This window comes from Pleurotus ostreatus, assembly GCF_014466165.1.
Source record: "Pleurotus ostreatus strain PC9 chromosome Unknown scaffold_2, whole genome shotgun sequence".
Classification (NCBI taxonomy): Eukaryota; Fungi; Basidiomycota; class Agaricomycetes; order Agaricales; family Pleurotaceae; genus Pleurotus; species Pleurotus ostreatus.
Window position 1 is genome coordinate 2,992,997 of NW_023503157.1, and position 17,360 is coordinate 3,010,356.

General features: G+C 49.0%; 5 protein-coding genes across 5 annotated transcripts; all 5 read left to right on the forward strand.

Moving 5' to 3' along the window:
- Positions 1-1,071, forward strand: PC9H_003938 (uncharacterized protein; the record flags this gene model as incomplete). The annotated part of the gene is made up of 4 exons (XM_036773530.1): positions 1-130; positions 183-313; positions 367-734; positions 795-1,071. The coding sequence occupies 4 exons, from the start codon at positions 1-3 to the stop codon at positions 1,069-1,071; spliced, it is 906 nt and encodes a 301-aa protein (XP_036635003.1).
- Positions 1,072-3,288: 2,217 nt separating this feature from the next.
- On the forward strand, positions 3,289-4,866 carry BIO2 (biotin synthase; the record flags this gene model as incomplete). The annotated part of the gene is made up of 9 exons (XM_036773531.1): positions 3,289-3,529; positions 3,589-3,609; positions 3,668-3,938; positions 3,991-4,045; positions 4,100-4,242; positions 4,301-4,376; positions 4,436-4,610; positions 4,667-4,683; positions 4,738-4,866. 9 exons carry the CDS (start codon positions 3,289-3,291, stop codon positions 4,864-4,866), a joined length of 1,128 nt encoding a protein of 375 aa, XP_036635004.1.
- A 680-nt stretch (positions 4,867-5,546) lies between these two features.
- Positions 5,547-6,579, forward strand: PC9H_003940 (uncharacterized protein; the record flags this gene model as incomplete). The annotated part of the gene is made up of 7 exons (XM_036773532.1): positions 5,547-5,671; positions 5,731-5,805; positions 5,863-5,922; positions 5,980-6,041; positions 6,100-6,188; positions 6,243-6,395; positions 6,454-6,579. 7 exons carry the CDS (start codon positions 5,547-5,549, stop codon positions 6,577-6,579), a joined length of 690 nt encoding a protein of 229 aa, XP_036635005.1.
- A 182-nt stretch (positions 6,580-6,761) lies between these two features.
- Positions 6,762-7,836, forward strand: PC9H_003941 (uncharacterized protein; the record flags this gene model as incomplete). The annotated part of the gene is made up of 3 exons (XM_036773533.1): positions 6,762-6,853; positions 6,914-7,094; positions 7,144-7,836. The coding sequence occupies 3 exons, from the start codon at positions 6,762-6,764 to the stop codon at positions 7,834-7,836; spliced, it is 966 nt and encodes a 321-aa protein (XP_036635006.1).
- A 386-nt stretch (positions 7,837-8,222) lies between these two features.
- Positions 8,223-17,032, forward strand: PC9H_003942 (uncharacterized protein; the record flags this gene model as incomplete). The annotated part of the gene is made up of 49 exons (XM_036773534.1): positions 8,223-8,557; positions 8,608-8,850; positions 8,905-9,022; positions 9,075-9,432; positions 9,490-9,591; positions 9,670-9,947; positions 10,005-10,047; positions 10,098-10,138; positions 10,191-10,391; positions 10,444-10,575; positions 10,629-10,646; positions 10,693-10,905; positions 10,951-11,065; positions 11,117-11,419; positions 11,473-11,503; positions 11,554-11,566; positions 11,628-11,802; positions 11,852-11,910; positions 11,967-12,072; positions 12,125-12,164; positions 12,214-12,321; positions 12,377-12,566; positions 12,621-12,670; positions 12,722-12,823; positions 12,872-12,991; positions 13,041-13,074; positions 13,127-13,259; positions 13,312-13,370; positions 13,419-13,458; positions 13,516-13,700; positions 13,747-13,908; positions 13,962-13,967; positions 14,019-14,218; positions 14,273-14,517; positions 14,574-14,693; positions 14,740-14,864; positions 14,916-15,137; positions 15,189-15,236; positions 15,283-15,476; positions 15,524-15,611; positions 15,665-15,693; positions 15,753-15,876; positions 15,930-15,969; positions 16,028-16,086; positions 16,137-16,192; positions 16,251-16,305; positions 16,571-16,762; positions 16,837-16,975; positions 17,025-17,032. 49 exons carry the CDS (start codon positions 8,223-8,225, stop codon positions 17,030-17,032), a joined length of 6,057 nt encoding a protein of 2,018 aa, XP_036635007.1.
- Positions 17,033-17,360: the final 328 nt, after the last annotated feature.

Here is a 17,360-nt window from a genome sequence, read left to right on the forward strand (position 1 = left end):
ATGGTGGTTCTGAGCAGCGGTCGGGCTATCAAGGACGTCTTGGATAAAAACGGCCTCGCAACCAGTGATCGTTTCCAGCCGTATACCCTTCTTCATGCAGAGGGGATATACCAAATATTTGACCCCGCTAGTAAGTGTATCAGTCTTGAGATGCTACATGCTGAGAGCGTAGTGTGCAAAAGGTTCACATCGGTGGAAAGCAATGCGTAAAGCAACACACACGCTCCTAGCACCTGAGGCACTGCGAAGCTATTGGGGTTCCCAACAAACTGAGTATTTACGATTACTCCACGATGTCCTTGAATCGCCTGAGGTACGTTTTCGCTGAAGATGTATATATCCATGACATACCCACACCCATGCCAGGACATCTTTACCCACATCAAGCGCACCACCGCATCCATAATGACAACCCTGATCTACGGCAAATCCATTCCCCATTACGCAGGCAGTAAAGCGGAATTATTCTTCGAAGGAACAAAATGCATCAATGAATTGCTTGCGCCTTTTGACCATCCACCTCTTGATTTCTTCCCCATCTTGAGGCACGTTCCGGAGCGTTGGGCCCCATGGAAGATGCTAAGCAAGAAGACAAAGCGAATCCGTGATGCATTTGACCAAGACATATTCCTCCAATGTGAAGAGGCCGTCCAAGCGGGCAAGCGGGCAGGGTGTTTTGTGGAGAATGTACTAGAAACGAAAGTTGAGCTTGGAGTGAATCGTGATGAGGTCAGGTGCGTATGATACCGCTTGCCTTTGGGATGATCTGGTCAGGAAATTGAGCATTTGGACAGAGCAATGGGCCGAGTTCTGCTGGATGCTGGCACCGAGACTTCTGCCTCGTTTCTTCATTCATTCGTTATGGCGATGGCATGCTATCCGGAAGTTCAGTCTAAGGCACAAGCTGAAATAGATCAAGTGCTCCGCAATGATCAGCTTCCTTTATTAGAAGATTACGACGACCTTCCATATCTTCAAGCGCTTATCAAAGAGGCGAGTAACTTCCATCGGTCTAGTCACCGCTCCTACATGGTTTCCAATTACCGCAGCTCCATCGATTCAGACCTATAACTCCCACAGGGATACCACATGCAGCATCACAGGATACTCAAGTATGCTTCTTTTGTTTCTGAATAGATATGATTCAGATTTCTGATGTTCCAACAGTATAATGGTTTTTTGATTCCCGAAGGCTCAATTATCTTCATGAATACATGTGAGTGACCGCTTAGAGTGGTAGGCTTCAATGTCAACGCAATCACCGTAAATAGGGGGTGTCTTCCATGATCCTGGCAAGTCCCGCTCATGGATAACCAGTGTGCTGTACTGATGGTACATTCAGAACTATTTGACGACCCGGAATCTTTCAATCCTGAAAGATATCTACTTTCTGAGTTCGGGACGAAGGCCGGAGCAAACACTGAAGGTTTCCGTGATAGTTTGCCCTTTGGCGCTGGCAGGGTGAGTAGCGGTCATGCATCGTAACTTTTGTAACTTCTTACGTTCTACTACACAGCGTATCTGTCCAGGAATGGACATGGCTTCAAGAAACATTGTGAGTAATCTGCCCTATAGTGGATGCCAAGTGCTGATTTCATCTACCAAAGGCAATGAATGCAATCAACCTTCTATGGGCGTTCAGATTCAGCAAAGACACGTCAGGATTATGTAGTATGGACTTGAAGAACTACCTTGTGCGAGTTTCCCTTCTAGTTCATTACCTATGTCTGATGTACTGTATTATATGTTAGCCTGGACTGGAATTTGCGCTGAAGCCTTTCACCTGTAATATAGAAGTACGGGGTAAGGCTCGGGCGTCCCTAATCAGGCAGGCTTATGAGGCCGCTGCAATGTGAATGTCACGGGCGCGCCGCGCAGGCTTGCCACAATGTCAACGTTTGAGCTCCGATTATGGCCCGACACTATTTCAGGCTCAGCGGCATGCCACTTCTTTCGTAGTTGCGCCTACTCCCCGACGTCATGATTGGCTGACGAAGGAGTAAGAATCGTGGGGCGGGGTCCCCCTATCGAGTTTATAATAAGTCAGCCAGAGGTAAAAATCATATATAATAGCCTGGGCGAAGTTCCTCAACCCCCCTCCCCCCCGAAAAATATACTTTCGACCCACCCATATCAAACATACCGGAACGAAGTTGCCCTTCCAACCTGATCTCTCAGTCAACTAGTTAGGAAAGATAGACCACTGCGGACGCCATGACAAGCACTACGACGGAACAAAAACGGATTTCGTATTCACGGGATATGGCGGCGCACACCAAAAAGCAGTGGCTCAATGCGAAGGTGTCCATGGAAAAGAAACAGCCTCGGAACGAATCTGCCCCCGCAGGAGAGGTGGGACATACCGGCGCTCCTACGACAAGTGGTGAGAGAGGATCCCAAAGGAAACTGTATGTGAGCTCATCACGATGCTCAAGGTATCCAGGTAATCGACTACGCTCAATCGTCGCCCAAGCGAGTAGGTGGATATCGTAAGCACAGAGCGTCACCCATGAGCTGAACGGAATCTCGATGTGAGTTATTTGTGTATACGTGCTACCATTAGTCTCACAGTTCATCGGAACAGGTACAATAACCAACTAAGCGTGACTGTCGAATATGGACCAAACCGACCCGGATATTTTTTCGCTTCCTTCAGCCAGTGTAGCGTCTATCGTACTTGTGAGATTGTATTAGTGCTGTATCATAATCATACCTCGTTGGCGACCGGATTATTCCCAATCCTAGGCTTGTAACTCCATTAGCCCATCCTCTAGGGCCCGGCCCTGGCCCCTGGGCAACGATGGACTGAGGTCATCGATCTCCAGCTAATGTACTCATGTTGGCTGTTAAAGCGTGGATATGGTCAACTGTCCGCGAGGCGATCACGTCAATAACAGTATCTTAACGCCGTTCTGCAGCCTCAAGGACGCTACTACTTAGTAACTTCTAAGTCCTCTTGCAGGGGAAAAGGGGAAGAGATAATGGTCGTGCAAACGAACCGAATTTGAGGGGAAATGTCCGTCAGCGTTCTTGAAAGTAAACAGTGGCGGCGCAGAGTCTGGACTCTGGATCAGCAGACACTTTTTGGGGAACCGATGAATCAAGAGGCGTTCAATTGTAATAACCGCCGGCAATAGCATATGCGCCAAGCCCGAAATCCCGCACTTCGTCCCCCTGAGTCCTTTACATTTTGCCCTTAACTCCACCCCCTCGTTCTTTTATCTGTTTTCTTTCGATCCAACCCGTCGACGTCTCACCGAGCACACTTTCCGCCTGCCGCCTTCCAAAATGTTGCAATCTCTTCGCGGTAGCACTCGATCATTGAAGCTGGCTCGGCAGCTCGCGACGCATGCGTCGCCACCTCAGCCTCCGAAGGCGAGCTCGGGACTTAGACACGATTGGTCGCGTCGCGAGATCCAGGAGATCTATGATACTCCGCTACTGGACCTGGTGTATAGGGCTGCTTCGGTGCACAGGAAGCACAATGATGGCCAGAAAATCCAGCTATGTACTCTGATGAATATTAAGAGTGAGTGTTTCGTCCGCTCTATTACCCGGCTCGTGCCAACTGATGGATGGCCTAACCAGCTGGTGGTTGTACCGAGGATTGTAAGTACTGTTGCTGATGCTTGATCGCTGGCGTTTCACCCGAGTTTCTCGGTTTAAGGTTCCTACTGTTCTCAATCGTCCCGCTACTCTACGCCGACGGAAGCCGGTCGGCTTGTCGATATTAAGCCCGTCCTAGAAGCAGCAAGAAAGGCAAAGGAAAATGGCAGCACGAGGTTCTGTATGGGTGCTGCTTGGAGAGATCTTGCCGGTCGTAAAAGAGGCTTCGAGAGGATCCTCGAGATGGTTACCGAGGTTCGTGGCATGGGAATGGAGGTGTGCACCACACTCGGCATGCTTTCCCCAGAACAGGCCAAGAGACTCAAAGAGGCGTAAGTAACCCCGATGTTGCCATCAACACGAGTCTCACAAAGTATTGTACAGTGGCTTGACGGCTTACAACCATAACCTTGATACATCTCGGGAATTTTACCCTCAGGTATGTGATCCTTTAGCTTGAACCTCCTCAATTGATTCACCAAGCGTGATCTAGGTAATTACGACGAGGTCCTACGACGAGCGGTTAGACACCATCACCGCTGTGCGCGATGCAGGCATCAGCGTATGCTCCGGCGGGATACTCGGTTTGGGTGAATCAGACGGGGACCGAGTTGGCTTGATATGGGAAGTTTCAAAGTAAGTACAATCTCCGCAACATTATGGTCGGGGGTTGTCATTTATCTTCGACGTAAAGTATGCCTGAGCATCCCGAGTCGTTCCCGGTCAACGCTTTGGTACCAATCCCTGGGACACCATTAGAGGGCAACGATGTAAGTCGTGCAATAACCATCACTTTAGATGTTCAATTAATCGACTTGCGACTCATTAGCCTGTTCCCCATCAAACACTTGTCCGAACCATCGCCACTGCTCGCATCGCGATGCCAAACACCATAATTCGGTTGGCAGCTGGGCGAAACAAACTTGATGAATCCCAACAAGTCCTATGCTTTATGGCAGGCGCCAATGCTGTCTTTACGGGTGATCACATGCTGACCACTCCGTGTAAGTCAATCAACATGTCCAAATGAGCACAAGGCTAACTGACGTTCTGTCATCAGGCGCACCCTGGGACGAGGTATATATCCATAGGTGCTTCCATGACATTGCTGTACACTGACTCTCTTTATAGGACAAGGCCATGATGAGTCGGTGGGGATTAGAGGGCATGCGTAGCTTCGAGCAACCGAATGTCGCTCGTAAGGAAGGTCCTAGACTAGAAACTGAACCCCAACCTCAAGAAGCTGGCATTCAGCTATAACAGACAACAAAATCTACTTACCCCACATGTGAGTGGACATGCTACTTCTTTTGTCGCTAACGAGCTGACTTGGAAGTGTCAAGATGATGTTGGAGACATTTTCTTAGGAGTCGGCATACCAAGTGTAGAAAATACGTGTACGCTTTGAATATAGATGAATTTAACCGTCCTCGCTGTGCCTGTTGAGCTGATCAGCCGGCGTGTTGCCTTTTTCATTGCTGGGTCAGAGTGTTCGCGGGAGCGGTCGGCAATATCAATCTTATCCGGTGCTTCTCGCCGGCAACTTGCTTGATTTACTGCAAGGACTGCTGTATCGGACGGTCTTCTACGCGATACGCCAAACCTCTAATTGACACGTCTCTGCATGGGGGCAAAGGCCCCATATCCCAGCTTACGGACGTCACTGCGGATGGGAATCGGAGGATTTTTCCCTATAGAAGCCAGCCAAACAGATAACATATGTACGTTTTTACGTCCAACGCAGGACCTGAATCTTACCCAGCAAAAATAGGTTTGGCGGACAGTTAATATTGTAGTTCAGACGCCGTCATGGTGAAGAATTTGACTGTCTTCCAAGTGACTTTCGAAGGAAGTCGCCTGATGATTATATGTGGCGCAGAGGCGTCGTCGCTTGAACGTCCCTCAGATGCACATCTGCTAGTACACGGTCGCGGCACAGCATGTACGACAAGGACGATGTCCATCACAATTCCGTTGGTTATTACACTACCGCTGGCAACGGGCTGCACCCCCCCTCGCCGTTGCATTTCCTACCTTCTCCACCGAACGGACTTTCCCCATCAAGGTGTGTTTTGTGACTAGTGCTCCCAAGCCTTCCACTCATGATGACAATCGACACAATAGATATGTCTCGGTCGCGGCGCAGGTTGTATATATTGGTGTCCATGCAGAAACACACAAACCAATACCCATGGTGGCGTACGTGTTTTCTTTCCCAATACGTCTCCATCGTCGCCAAGCTCATCATGACCACAGGCGCGTCTCGATGACCGATTATCGAGGAAATATTCTCTTGGATACCTATGTCCGACCCACGTATGTCGCACCCATTATCTTTCATGTGTATCGCTGAGCGTGGCCGGCTGAACCCAGCCATGTCGTCACTGAGTATAGGTCGTCGGCAACTGGATTACAATGCGAGCACCTAGCAACAGGTTTGTTCCTTGCCTCTTTCAGTAATATTGTGTCTCATGGCGATTCCAATTTCGGTAGCTCCTGCATTCGAGGATGTTCAGCGGCGGGTCTATGGTCTCATAAAGAACAAGGTGCTAGTCGGACATTCCCTATGGGTGTTCCTATCGGTGGGCATTTCTACTATCAAAAGGAGGGGAGATAATTGAGCAGACATTTTACAGGTGCTAGGACTCAAGCATCCAACCATACATACCCGCGATTTGGCCTTGTTCCTCCCTCTGCGACGAAGACTAAAGACTTCGAAGGCCGTGGATTTATCCATACTCGTCCATCATTTCATGGGGCGTAACGTTGGACTAGATTACGAAGACCCGGTAAGTGAACTGTGTGTTTATAAGTGACTGCTTGCTGACATTTGAGGCTTCATTACAGCTTGAAATGGCCCGCGCAGCTATTGACCTCTTCCGGTCCTGTGAAGAAGTCTTCGAGGACGTGATCAGAACAGGTGCATGGCCCTGCGACCTCCCCCCTGTCTCTTACGCAGAGTATTTTACTTAGAAACCTATGTTAACTTATTCATATCATATCGCTAACACTCTGTAACTTTATGTACTCGAGAAGTACCTTGTAATGTCGGACGCGCCCCTGAAATCACACATTGACTGCGGGAAATGCCGAATTGACTGGTTTCCTAAAACGACAATGCAAAGACTGACTTCATTTCTAACCTTGCAGCCAACATGGCCACGGACTTTATGGTTCCGGGACAACCCTCGACAAGCACCCAACGGTACTCATCGTTTGGACCTCCATTGCCATACGATGACGGGCTGTAAGCCAAGCTGTTTTCTTGCTTCTTGACGTCCTTGATGACATACCCCTGGACGTGTAGTTCATTGCCCTTGAGCGACCAAAACTCGTGGTACTATCCTTCGCACGGATATCAGTCAGACGACGAAGAGGTTCAAGCTGGATGGCGTCAAGGAAATTGGGGAAAGAAGGCATCGAGAGGCGCCAGATGGGTGCGCAGAGGCAAGATTGTGAATTGGGGGCCTGCCATGGACGAATGGGAGGTGAGTACACGCGTTATTGGCGTATACTATCCATTTTGAAGCTGTGTAGACCGAAGACCGAGCACGAAAGCGTCTGAAAGCGCTAATGCCGCAAGACAAGAGATCCCCTTCCCCGCCCGCTCTTCCACACCTCCGATCACCGTCGCCTCCCATAGGGCCCCCATACCCCGGTCCGACGGTCCAGCACCTCAGTTACACTGGATTCGTTCTTGACAAAGCTGTTATCCATACATTTCGTTCGAATCTACTGGACGAGCTCGAGCAATCGACGAACAGCCTTATCGAAGGCGAAACGACCATGCGCCGCGCCTTGGGAAGACTCTGGCAGGTCATCAATGAAGACTCAGAAGACAAGGCAAATCATGAGCCCCTGGTGCCGAAGCGCGAGGACGGCGACGAGAACGCAGATGAGCAAGACGATCACGCTCGAAGGTTAGCCCGAGCGCCTGACCTCACTCCTGCTGCCCACAAAATCTTTATTGCTCCATCTCATCCCAACGGAGTACCCCCATTGCACGAGCCGTCTCATTTTTCATCACCCGAATCTCAGCTAGAGAGCCTGGAAAAATCCCTGGCAACTTTACGCGACCTTCAAGACGACGGCAGGGAGTATGTTGAACGCCTGCAAGAAATCCGAGAAGGCCTTGGTGATGTCCGTGCAGACAGGAATGTAATTTGGGATATGGTCCGCGAGCGCGCCATTCGAGAGCTACAGGAGGTTGCCTCGAGCACAGCTACATAATTGTTCGGTGCGACGCCACCGTCCAGCCTATTTATGCTTTCTTAATTGCTTGTTCTCGGCGTGTGTGTGTCGATATTGTAATGAACCCTGTACGTAACACGCCAGCGCTGTTGTTGAAAATTGTGTATCCTTGATTCGTTCAGCTTTGTGGCCACCTTGAGGGGACTGTCCGCCCAGGGTACAAAAGAGCACCCTCCTAGTCGCCTCCTAGTAACACCACTTGAACTCCACCGCGCCACATTGTCATAGGCGCTTTTAAACAAACGTTCTCCAATCAGGGCCGTACTTCAAACGCTGTTCCCCCCGACCTCATCATTGACGCCTCCAATACCCATCAACCTATATCCAATTCATTACAAGATCACATTGCCGATTTACTTCCATTCATGTCTTATCCTGATATCTCCAAACTCAGGATACAGGATCATGCTTATCCAAATGACGACAATAAGACCAACGGTCTACTGAAGGAACATACTCGTACGCCCACCCTAAACGGCGCGAACGGACACGACCCGCCCCCTCCGAACGGCGTAAATGGAAATGAAGAAGACCCCTACATGCGGAAATTGAAGCTCTACGCACAGTCGCTTCCGTACGACATAGAGCCATACTCTACAGCCTTAGAAATCTTTGACATCATGCTGTTGCGCCTAACGGAATGCGTCGAGGCCAAGGACTATGATGTGGGCTTGCTTCAATGGGAGAGCATGATAGGCTAGTGAGTTACTGCACGCGAGCACCCCGAACTACCCCTAACCAGGTTCGCAGCTGGACGATGTTGAAGTATCCTATACCGAAGGAAAGAAGGATCAAGCTAGCGAAGATATTCTTCCATTTGAGCGTTACCCCCGGGATGCCCACGCAAATAGTTGCTGTCTGCGCGGACGCTTTCAAGACCTTTACGCGATCAAAGAACAAGCTGAGTATTGAAGACATGAGGCTGCCGTGGATGCCTATATACACTCTCCTCAAGGAGGACCTCTTCTTAAGCAGGAGGCAATTTGAGTATACGTACGTGTTCTCCTTGTCTCACTTCACCATCGTCTTCATATTGTTCCCATCCAGGCAACTATCCTGGTGTCTAGGTTACATAGCAGAGAATTCTCGGCGGTTCTTTCATCCTGCTGCCATTGAAGAGATGCTGTCGACCTTCGTTCCCCTCATAAATGGGACAGACCTTGACGTAAGGTCACACCACATTCGGTACGGTCGCCCGCTAAACCTTGACCATACAGAGCGTTTTGTCCGCGCAATATTATCTTCTTACCTTCTTGCCCGTCTCCCACCCACAGTCATACCTACCCATGCTTTCTCGCCTTTGGGAATCAGTGAATTCCTACAAGTATGACAACAGAATGCTGCAATTCCTCTCCACTCTGGCGGAGCTACATGTAGACCCTTCTATCAGTGACCCTCGCCGAATCTTAGAGATCCCAGACGATTCACGATCAGAGGGAGAGGGACGTCCGAAATGGAGTGGCAACAATGAAGAGCCCAGCAAGGAAGCACACTGGCCAGGGATCTACAAAGACGTCGGAATATTCAGTGAATACGAGTGGAGCCTTCTCATGTGTAAATGTTTATCGTCCATGGGTGAGCTCTCAGTTCAGGCCTAAGGTTGGGTACCCATTAATGCATATGCATTTGAAGAGTTACCGCTAGCTGACGGTGGCTCCCTGACCACCGGCCCTTCTGCTGATGCACAAGTTGGATTTGAAATTGGTCGCTTGCCAAAGCCAAGTTGGAGAATATGTATGTTGGGATAGCCGTCTGATCGCAAACTCCTCTGATCATTGATATCATCTTCCCACATATCATCTTCCCACATAGCTTCTCTGGCTCGCATTATCGTGTACTCAATGGCCACTGATGGTGTACCGACACCCGCATCAAATATGCCTACACCGTTTTATACGCCCTCAGCCTCAGGTTCAAGCACGCCTCAAATCCAGACGAGTACATTGGGAGAATTTCTCGCTGCACCACTCGGGAAGAAGTCCAGCAAGTCTTACTTGGCTGGCTCCAAGGCTCTGGACTCTTTAGTTAGAATGATTGCTTCGACAGAAAGTTTCTTTCACCCATCAAACTCAGGTGCTTGGACGGCAGATGTGCGTTTATTCAAACTTTTGACTAGTTCTTGCCCGGAGATTTGACGGATCATGTAGCTCTGCGCGTTTATCAAGTGTATTGTATTCGATTTCAATAAGCGTAAGCCTGTCCAATGTTGGAATCGTTGACCGTCTCAATCCTTTGTGTAGGGTGGCACGAAGAAGAGAAGGCTGACTGCAAAACGCCGATGGTAAGGGCAATTATCAGACATGTCTATTCGTTGACAACTTCGTCACTTGCAGAATCGGCGCTTGACACGATCAATGCGAAGAGAGCTCGTGAAGTCTCTCCGGACGGTAGCGCTCCTTGCTATATTTTCTCAAGATCCTGACACCGTGTCCAACATACAAAGTTGTATGAAATCTATGAGTCTCATGGAGCCTGATTTGATCCTGCTGCCAATATTGGAGAGGGCCGTGCCCTCGTTGGAAGCGTTAGTAGAGGTATGGTCTAGCCTTTCCAGAGGCACCCAATGCCCGCTAAAAGCCTTCCTAGACTCAGCGCACGATGGCCATAATCAAGGCTCTAGGGGCAGTCGTTCCCTCACTTGCATCCCGGCAAGTGTATTATGGTGGGGCGAAGCATCTCGTCAACATCATGCACCTACTAGTCCCCGGCATTGACTTAGTGAGTGCCCGTTCGTTCGCTTGCTCGCGCAGCTCAATACCTAAATGTCGCAGAACGATCCAACGAAAACAGTATGTGACTGGATCCATTTCCCTGCCTTCTCTAACGGCATCGTAGTTATGTACAACGGCCTTCCTAGCGGAAGTATCGCAATACATTTGCTTCGGTGACCTGACTGCTGGCGAATATCCAAGCAAACTCCTCGATACAGAGCCCACCCTCCCCCAAGATAGTTCTCCTTCTCCCCCGAGCCTGGACCTTTCTGACCTGGAGGGACTCGATTCGGAAGAACCGAGACTATCTATGGCAGAGGAGGATGCATTGCTTAAGGTATGTTTGAATGGCCCGAATGTCCATTAGCCTAACTCCCGATAGACAACCACTGGTGAATTTGCCGAATGGATTACTAACTTTGTTCGCCGGGTCATACAATTGCTTGAAAATCTTCCCGAAGAGGGAATGAATGGTTCAAGCGGTGGCGTGTCCGAAGGTTACAATTCAGTCTCTAACATTGTATGCTACGCACTGACAAGATTTACAGTCCAAGTAGTAGACGCGGTAGCTGGCGCTTGCCGCCAAATTTGTGTTCATCTCTCAGAACCACTTTATGACCTTGTCTTAAACATGGTGTTTAACTATGCGAGTACAACAGTCCGGTCGAACGCCGTCCGAGCGATCCACCAACTTGTGGAGTGTGTTGCGAATGCTGATCCCGAGAAGACCCTCGCCAAGTTCTTCGACATGTGTTACAACAATATTCAAGTCGAGCTAGAGCATGGAGCCAGTTCGTTAAGAACGACCGCTGCCTCGTCCCCTCTCCCCTCCGATGCCACTTTGCATTGGAGTAAGTCGTCTTTCCTCAGACCATTAGTAACGTCCCTGATTGGTGTAAATCAGACTTGGCCATCATGCGTGGCACAGTTTACAAGTGAGAATCTATTGGTTGCATTCATGTCCATTGAACTCATAAACTTCTAGCGACGGCCGTGCTGTACGTTTCCCTTCATCGCAAATATATATCCTCTGTCAGTTCAGTAACGTTGTTACTTCAGGTATTGAAATATCAAGACAAGTTCATGACGTTATTGCGTTTACTGCGCGACAAAACTTTCTCCAAGCGGGGATATTCATGGAGTGGTAAATTGCTCTGTAGCATGTTGCTCACATTGTCGCATACATACCCTCTGGAAAACAGATTCGTCAATCCTGATGAATGGACAAGTGAAGGTGCGGGGTTTACTGTCTCTGATCCTGCTGTGCTGAGACGCAGCATCAGACTTTCGTCGCAATCATCATAAATACTGGGGCAAGCTTTACACAATGGATGAAGTCAAGGCAAGTCTCAGATCGTCGGTTTGCACCAAGTAACGAAATCAATTGGTGCAATACAGTTCTCCTGGCATGTTCCGTCGAAAGAAGAGATCGATTTTATTCTTAGACTATTTCGAGAGTTGATAGAACCTACACTAGCCCGTTTGGAAGGACTTCTGGCTCCAGGTACGTTCTTGAATACAAATCCAGACTCCCACTTAAGGAACGCCATCGTTAGGCATACCAAGAGATGCAGTTTGGAGGAATGACTTCTGTCGGTGAGTGACGCATCGTATATCGTTCAGCATAATATAGACTTTTCTCCAGGCTTTTGTGCTTTGTGCGGAACGCATTTGCTGGTATCCCTACGCTTGCGAGGGAGGAACCCCTCACCACTGGAGACATACGCAGTAAAGCAGCCGAGAGTGATATACTGTGAGCCTTGCCGCCTCTATTGTTGGCATTGTTACATATCTTATTCCTCACCTAGCGACGAGATACCAGAGATGATAGCGCTTGTGGACCCGGTCAACGCTGGCTTCGCATTAGCAGATACTTCGGACTCTCGTCATAGGTACATCACCACCTTAAGGCGCCGCTTCGGTTGGTTCCTACACAACGCTTCGCTCTCTCTGCTCAAGCAAGGGGAAGAGAACACCGTAGATGCCGTTAATGCACTTGTGAGTAGGACGGCTCGCCCTCCTATCGTCCCCTCACATAACCATGTTATCAAGGTACGGTCGATCAGGGTATACATGCTTGAATATGGCGATAGCCGAGACAGGTTCGTATGCTCGGTATCATCCCTTTTGGTTCGTACTCACATGTTTTGCAGCTACTATATAAATCACGACCAGTACACCAGCGAGATGAACGTTGCCCGCCAGTACGGCGGACAGAAGATATGGCCCCGAGCCATCTGGGTTCGCAGAGCGCGGTTGGTACATCTTCTGACAATTCGTATTGATTATTGAACGTCCTTTAGGTATTACAACTCTTCAAGGTTGCGTTGGAACTCCATTGAACGTGCCCGAGGTGCATTGGAGGACAAGCTTATCGACGATGTGGTTGAATGGTGCATGTGGCATTATGCAACAATTCGACAGTTAGTGATGATCACATTACGATGTGCACATCTGTTGACCGTTGGATAGATCTAGTCAGTCCCTCTTAGACGCATTGTGCACAGTAAGCGGGTTGCTTCATCGACAAAGCGCAGTTACTGAAGGATTGTTAACAGTATTACGACGGCGTCCGACGTCGCACATTGCCTCGCTTGTATAAATCTTTGGACCCGGGGACAGATGATGATCGTATGAAGGGTGCCCTTTGGACCCTCCATTACTCGTCCTTCGGTAAATATGCCGTCTCCGGTAAGCCGACACACCGAAGGTTTTTGTCTCCATCTACTAAATGATTCTCCAGAGCCAACGCTTTGTCCAGAGTTGTTCAAGAAGCTGTTCGCCTCGCAACATAACGAAAAGGTGCGTCAAGGATGTGCGACAGACGTGCACGCAACTTACAGCCTGTAGCCTTCCATCCAAGATGCTGTCTCCTCCGTGGCAGATAACTGTGCGATACCTCCATTCAAGGAAGAATTGTTATTGTATTAATGCAGACGCTCTATAGGCATCGGAAGCTTTTCAGAACCATCCTATCTGGTGTATGACATACCGAATCCGGGGTTGGACAAGGCAGTCGCAGAGATGCGAGACCTGTTGCCACACGATCCTTCGTCAAAAGCCATTGTCAACCGTTGCAGAGTTCAGCGCATAAAGCGGATCTCGATGGCGAATGAAGCCGCCAGACAAACTGTTCGTCGCTATTCCGTACGCGACTATCAATTCTTACCCTTTGCAGATCTCCATTATCCAAGAGGTGGGTGAGTCAGAAGACACGCATTGGAAGTACGCGATCGCAGCGGTCAGATGTCTGCGTACGCTTAGTCGACGTGATGTACCTCTCAACCATTCGCTCCTGAAATTCTTCCTGGAAAACACGTACGACGAGCATCCCAGCGTTGTGAGTCAATAGGCCTTATCCGTCATTGTTAAAGCTAATACACGTCCGTCCAGCGCTATGTAGGCCACACTTTCCGTTGGATACGTTCTACCTTCTGATCACCCCCTCAGTACGCCCAGCGTGCGGTCATGAAAACACTGAGAAACCTCAAGTTGCGAACTTTCTGTTCGGATCCAGTCGACCTGGTGCTAGCGCGCAATCACAACCCATTGAAGCGAACAGTTACAGTCCAACCATCTCACCAGTTGACCTCCAAATACCTAGAGGCTTACAAGGAGCCCGTGAGTCTGGACCGCTCGTCACAAGAAGGGTCAGCATCCCATAGCTTGCTGTGGACGTACAATTGCTGAACCTAGCCAAATAGTATTTTCTACGAACACGATCCACCCGGATGGTTAGCCTGGCCTTCCAAGTTTAGCCTGCTAGCATTACCGCATCAGACGAAGTCAACTTTTCAGCCTTGGGATCGAACCAGCGAAGCTGCTGTTGCTACTCTGCGAACGGTGGCGATGGACCCCGAATTCTGGGAGAATCTGATTACTTACTACGCAGAAGAGACCGACGAGGTCTCCCTCACTCAAGATAATGTCTCCATTGTGAAATCTATATGTGAGTTCCCGCAGTTAGTGTGCTCGTAACATGTTGATGACATACTTTCTTGCCAGTCCAAGTTCTAGAGGATGAGCCATTGGAGACGCTGAAACCGCAGTTAGTCGCCCTCATTCAGGACAAAGACCAGAACAAACAGAGGGCAGCTGCGGAGCTCCTGGCTGGCGTACTCAATGGTAAGAGTAGCCGATCCACGTTTCGTATTATATTTACCGTCTTCAGGATCCAAGCATTGGCCGACAAGTAAACAAGAACAATTATGGAAGTGGTTCACTCCGTACATCACGAAGATCTTCAGACAAAACATACTCTCAGATACCTTGACAGTTTGGGTATCTTTCCTTGAGGTTCGATCGGACCATTCTTTTCGCTTTATCTGATACTGATATCACCATCAGTATATGTTCTACAATAAGGACCCACGCCGCGTGCAACCTTTGGTAGATTTCTTAATTAGTGAAGTCAAATCTCAGGATTACAATGGAGAGTCATCCTTTGACGCTATCAAAATCCTTTCGCCCTTCCGAGCGTTCTATTCGGAGTTGAACTGGAAGTTCTCTGCTTGGGCGGACGAGATCATGGATCGCTTTTGGAAAGAAATCAGTAGTGAACATGATGATGTGCGTCCGTTGGATTTACCTATCCGCGAACCTCTGATAAACACCAATTAGGTTCGTGCATATGTGGGCGAGATGTTGGCATTTTCGGCGAAGATCAAGGCACGTTATCTCCTATTCATGAATACTCAAACTGACGGCCTTCCAGTGGAGTCCAAAACCAACCATACCGAATGTAGAGACCTTCGTGAAGGAATGCCGTATTCTTCCAATCGAATTCGACATGATGGGAATGCGAGGGTATTATCACAAACACAGAGTAGCTGATTTGGTGGAGAAATTCGCCGTGTGGCGCGGGCAACGACTCTCGGGTGCTCGTGCATTTCAGTCGACTTACGATCGGTAAGCCTTCGTTTGTAAGATTATCATAATCGTCTAATCCGGCACAGCGTTGGGATCACAGTCTGCAAGTGGCTCTATCAATCACTTCATGATACGCATGCCATCTCTGTCTTCGATTACATACTTCCTTTATTGGTAAGTCAGCCGTTTTGATTTGTCTTGGCCCAATTCTGATAGGTACATTTCAGCCAGAGACCTTCCGATTCGCAGAAGGCGAGTGACAGTTGAATAGTTTTCTTGCACACTCCAAGCTCATCATACTAAACGTGCAGTCAGCGACAACGATGAACTGGCTTCGCGAGCTGGGATGTTACTGGTCAGGATGTGCGGTGTAACCCCACCTCGGCCACTGATCAATCCCATCCTGGATGCTATGTTCGACGCGATCCAAACATCACCAGTATGTGTCACACGCCTGTTGAAGTATGTCGTATGCTTATGCCCTTATTCAAGTCATGGAGGGTGCGACTTAAGGCTCTGCCTTTGGTTCAAGGTACGTCCACGTTGGTTCTGGACCAGATAACGACCTTACCGATCAATCGTATATTTAGTTTTCTACTTCCGTCAAGTCCCATTGATTAGCGAAATCAAAGTAGTGGAGATCTTGGAGGTTGGTAGTGGGCCTACATGACACACATCTGCCGCTGACTCCGCTCAAAGGTGCTCTGCCGTTGTTTGGACGATGAGATCGTTGAAGTGAGGGAAATGGCCGCCACGTACGCCCTCTTTCATTCACCCGCTGCGTTAAATTGACATTGATTGGTGTTCCTCTAGCACATTGTCTGGAATCCTTCGATTGTCCCCCAGACGCAGTGTGATCACATTGAAGGTAAGCCTTGCATCACAGTCGATGTGTTACGCATCTTCTATCTGCTTATCGTCGGCTGCATCATGAATCTTCTCATGCCGCGGCCTTCCCGAACCTGTCATTGGCTTCATAAACCTTCCTTCCTTCTCCATTGCGCCTCATCATGCGGACGGACCGTGCTGCCACCTCGTGGCACTTCATGGCAGCACACACAGTTCCCCGCTCATTGAACCACTTACGCGATGCTCAACTGAACCGACTTGCTAACCCGTATTCACGTTCGTAGGACCGCTTCGTCCGTCTAGCCAAAAACAGCCATATTCCCGAACGCCAGTCACCAGACTACAACAAAGCTTTGCGTCAGCGTCATGCGGCGATTCTAGGAATCTGTGCATTAGTGGACAGCTACCCCTACACGGTGGAGAAGTGGATGCCCGATCTTCTGGCCAATGTTCTCGCGGAACATACCTATGACCCAGTAAGCTTCTTACCCCCAGTTTATCGTTATGTTACTGCCTTCTATCTCATCACGTCCCCTTCTTCCAACTCCAGATCCCAATTTCCACGACGGTTCGAAAGTGTGCTAGTAATTTCAAGAAGACCCATCAAGATACGTGGCATGAAGATTCGAAGAAGTTCAATGAAGACCAGCTCATAGCGCTGTCAACATTACTCACCGGATCATCATATTGTCAGTTCGCTCAAAAACCTATTGGTGCCCACTCTCACTGATGTGATAGATGCTTAATGGCCGCGCATGAGGCCCAAGGACCACAGAGTGCAACAGACTGACCCTGGACATGGACCGAATAGTACTGCAATTCTCTGGAACGTACTGTATTCATTCTGATAATGTAGAGGTAGGGTTGGAATGTCGTGTATATCCAACGTAATGCCTATAGATTGTGCCGAGTAAGAAAGCACCCCCCGAGCAGAATTTAATTATATCGGATTGAGTTTTATGCATTGTATTATGAACAATGAAAGGTATTTCCTGCCTTAGCTGAGCTGACTACAACGATGGCCAACGAGGACAAATGAGTGAATGTTTATGGTATAGTGCAAACGCCTAGTGC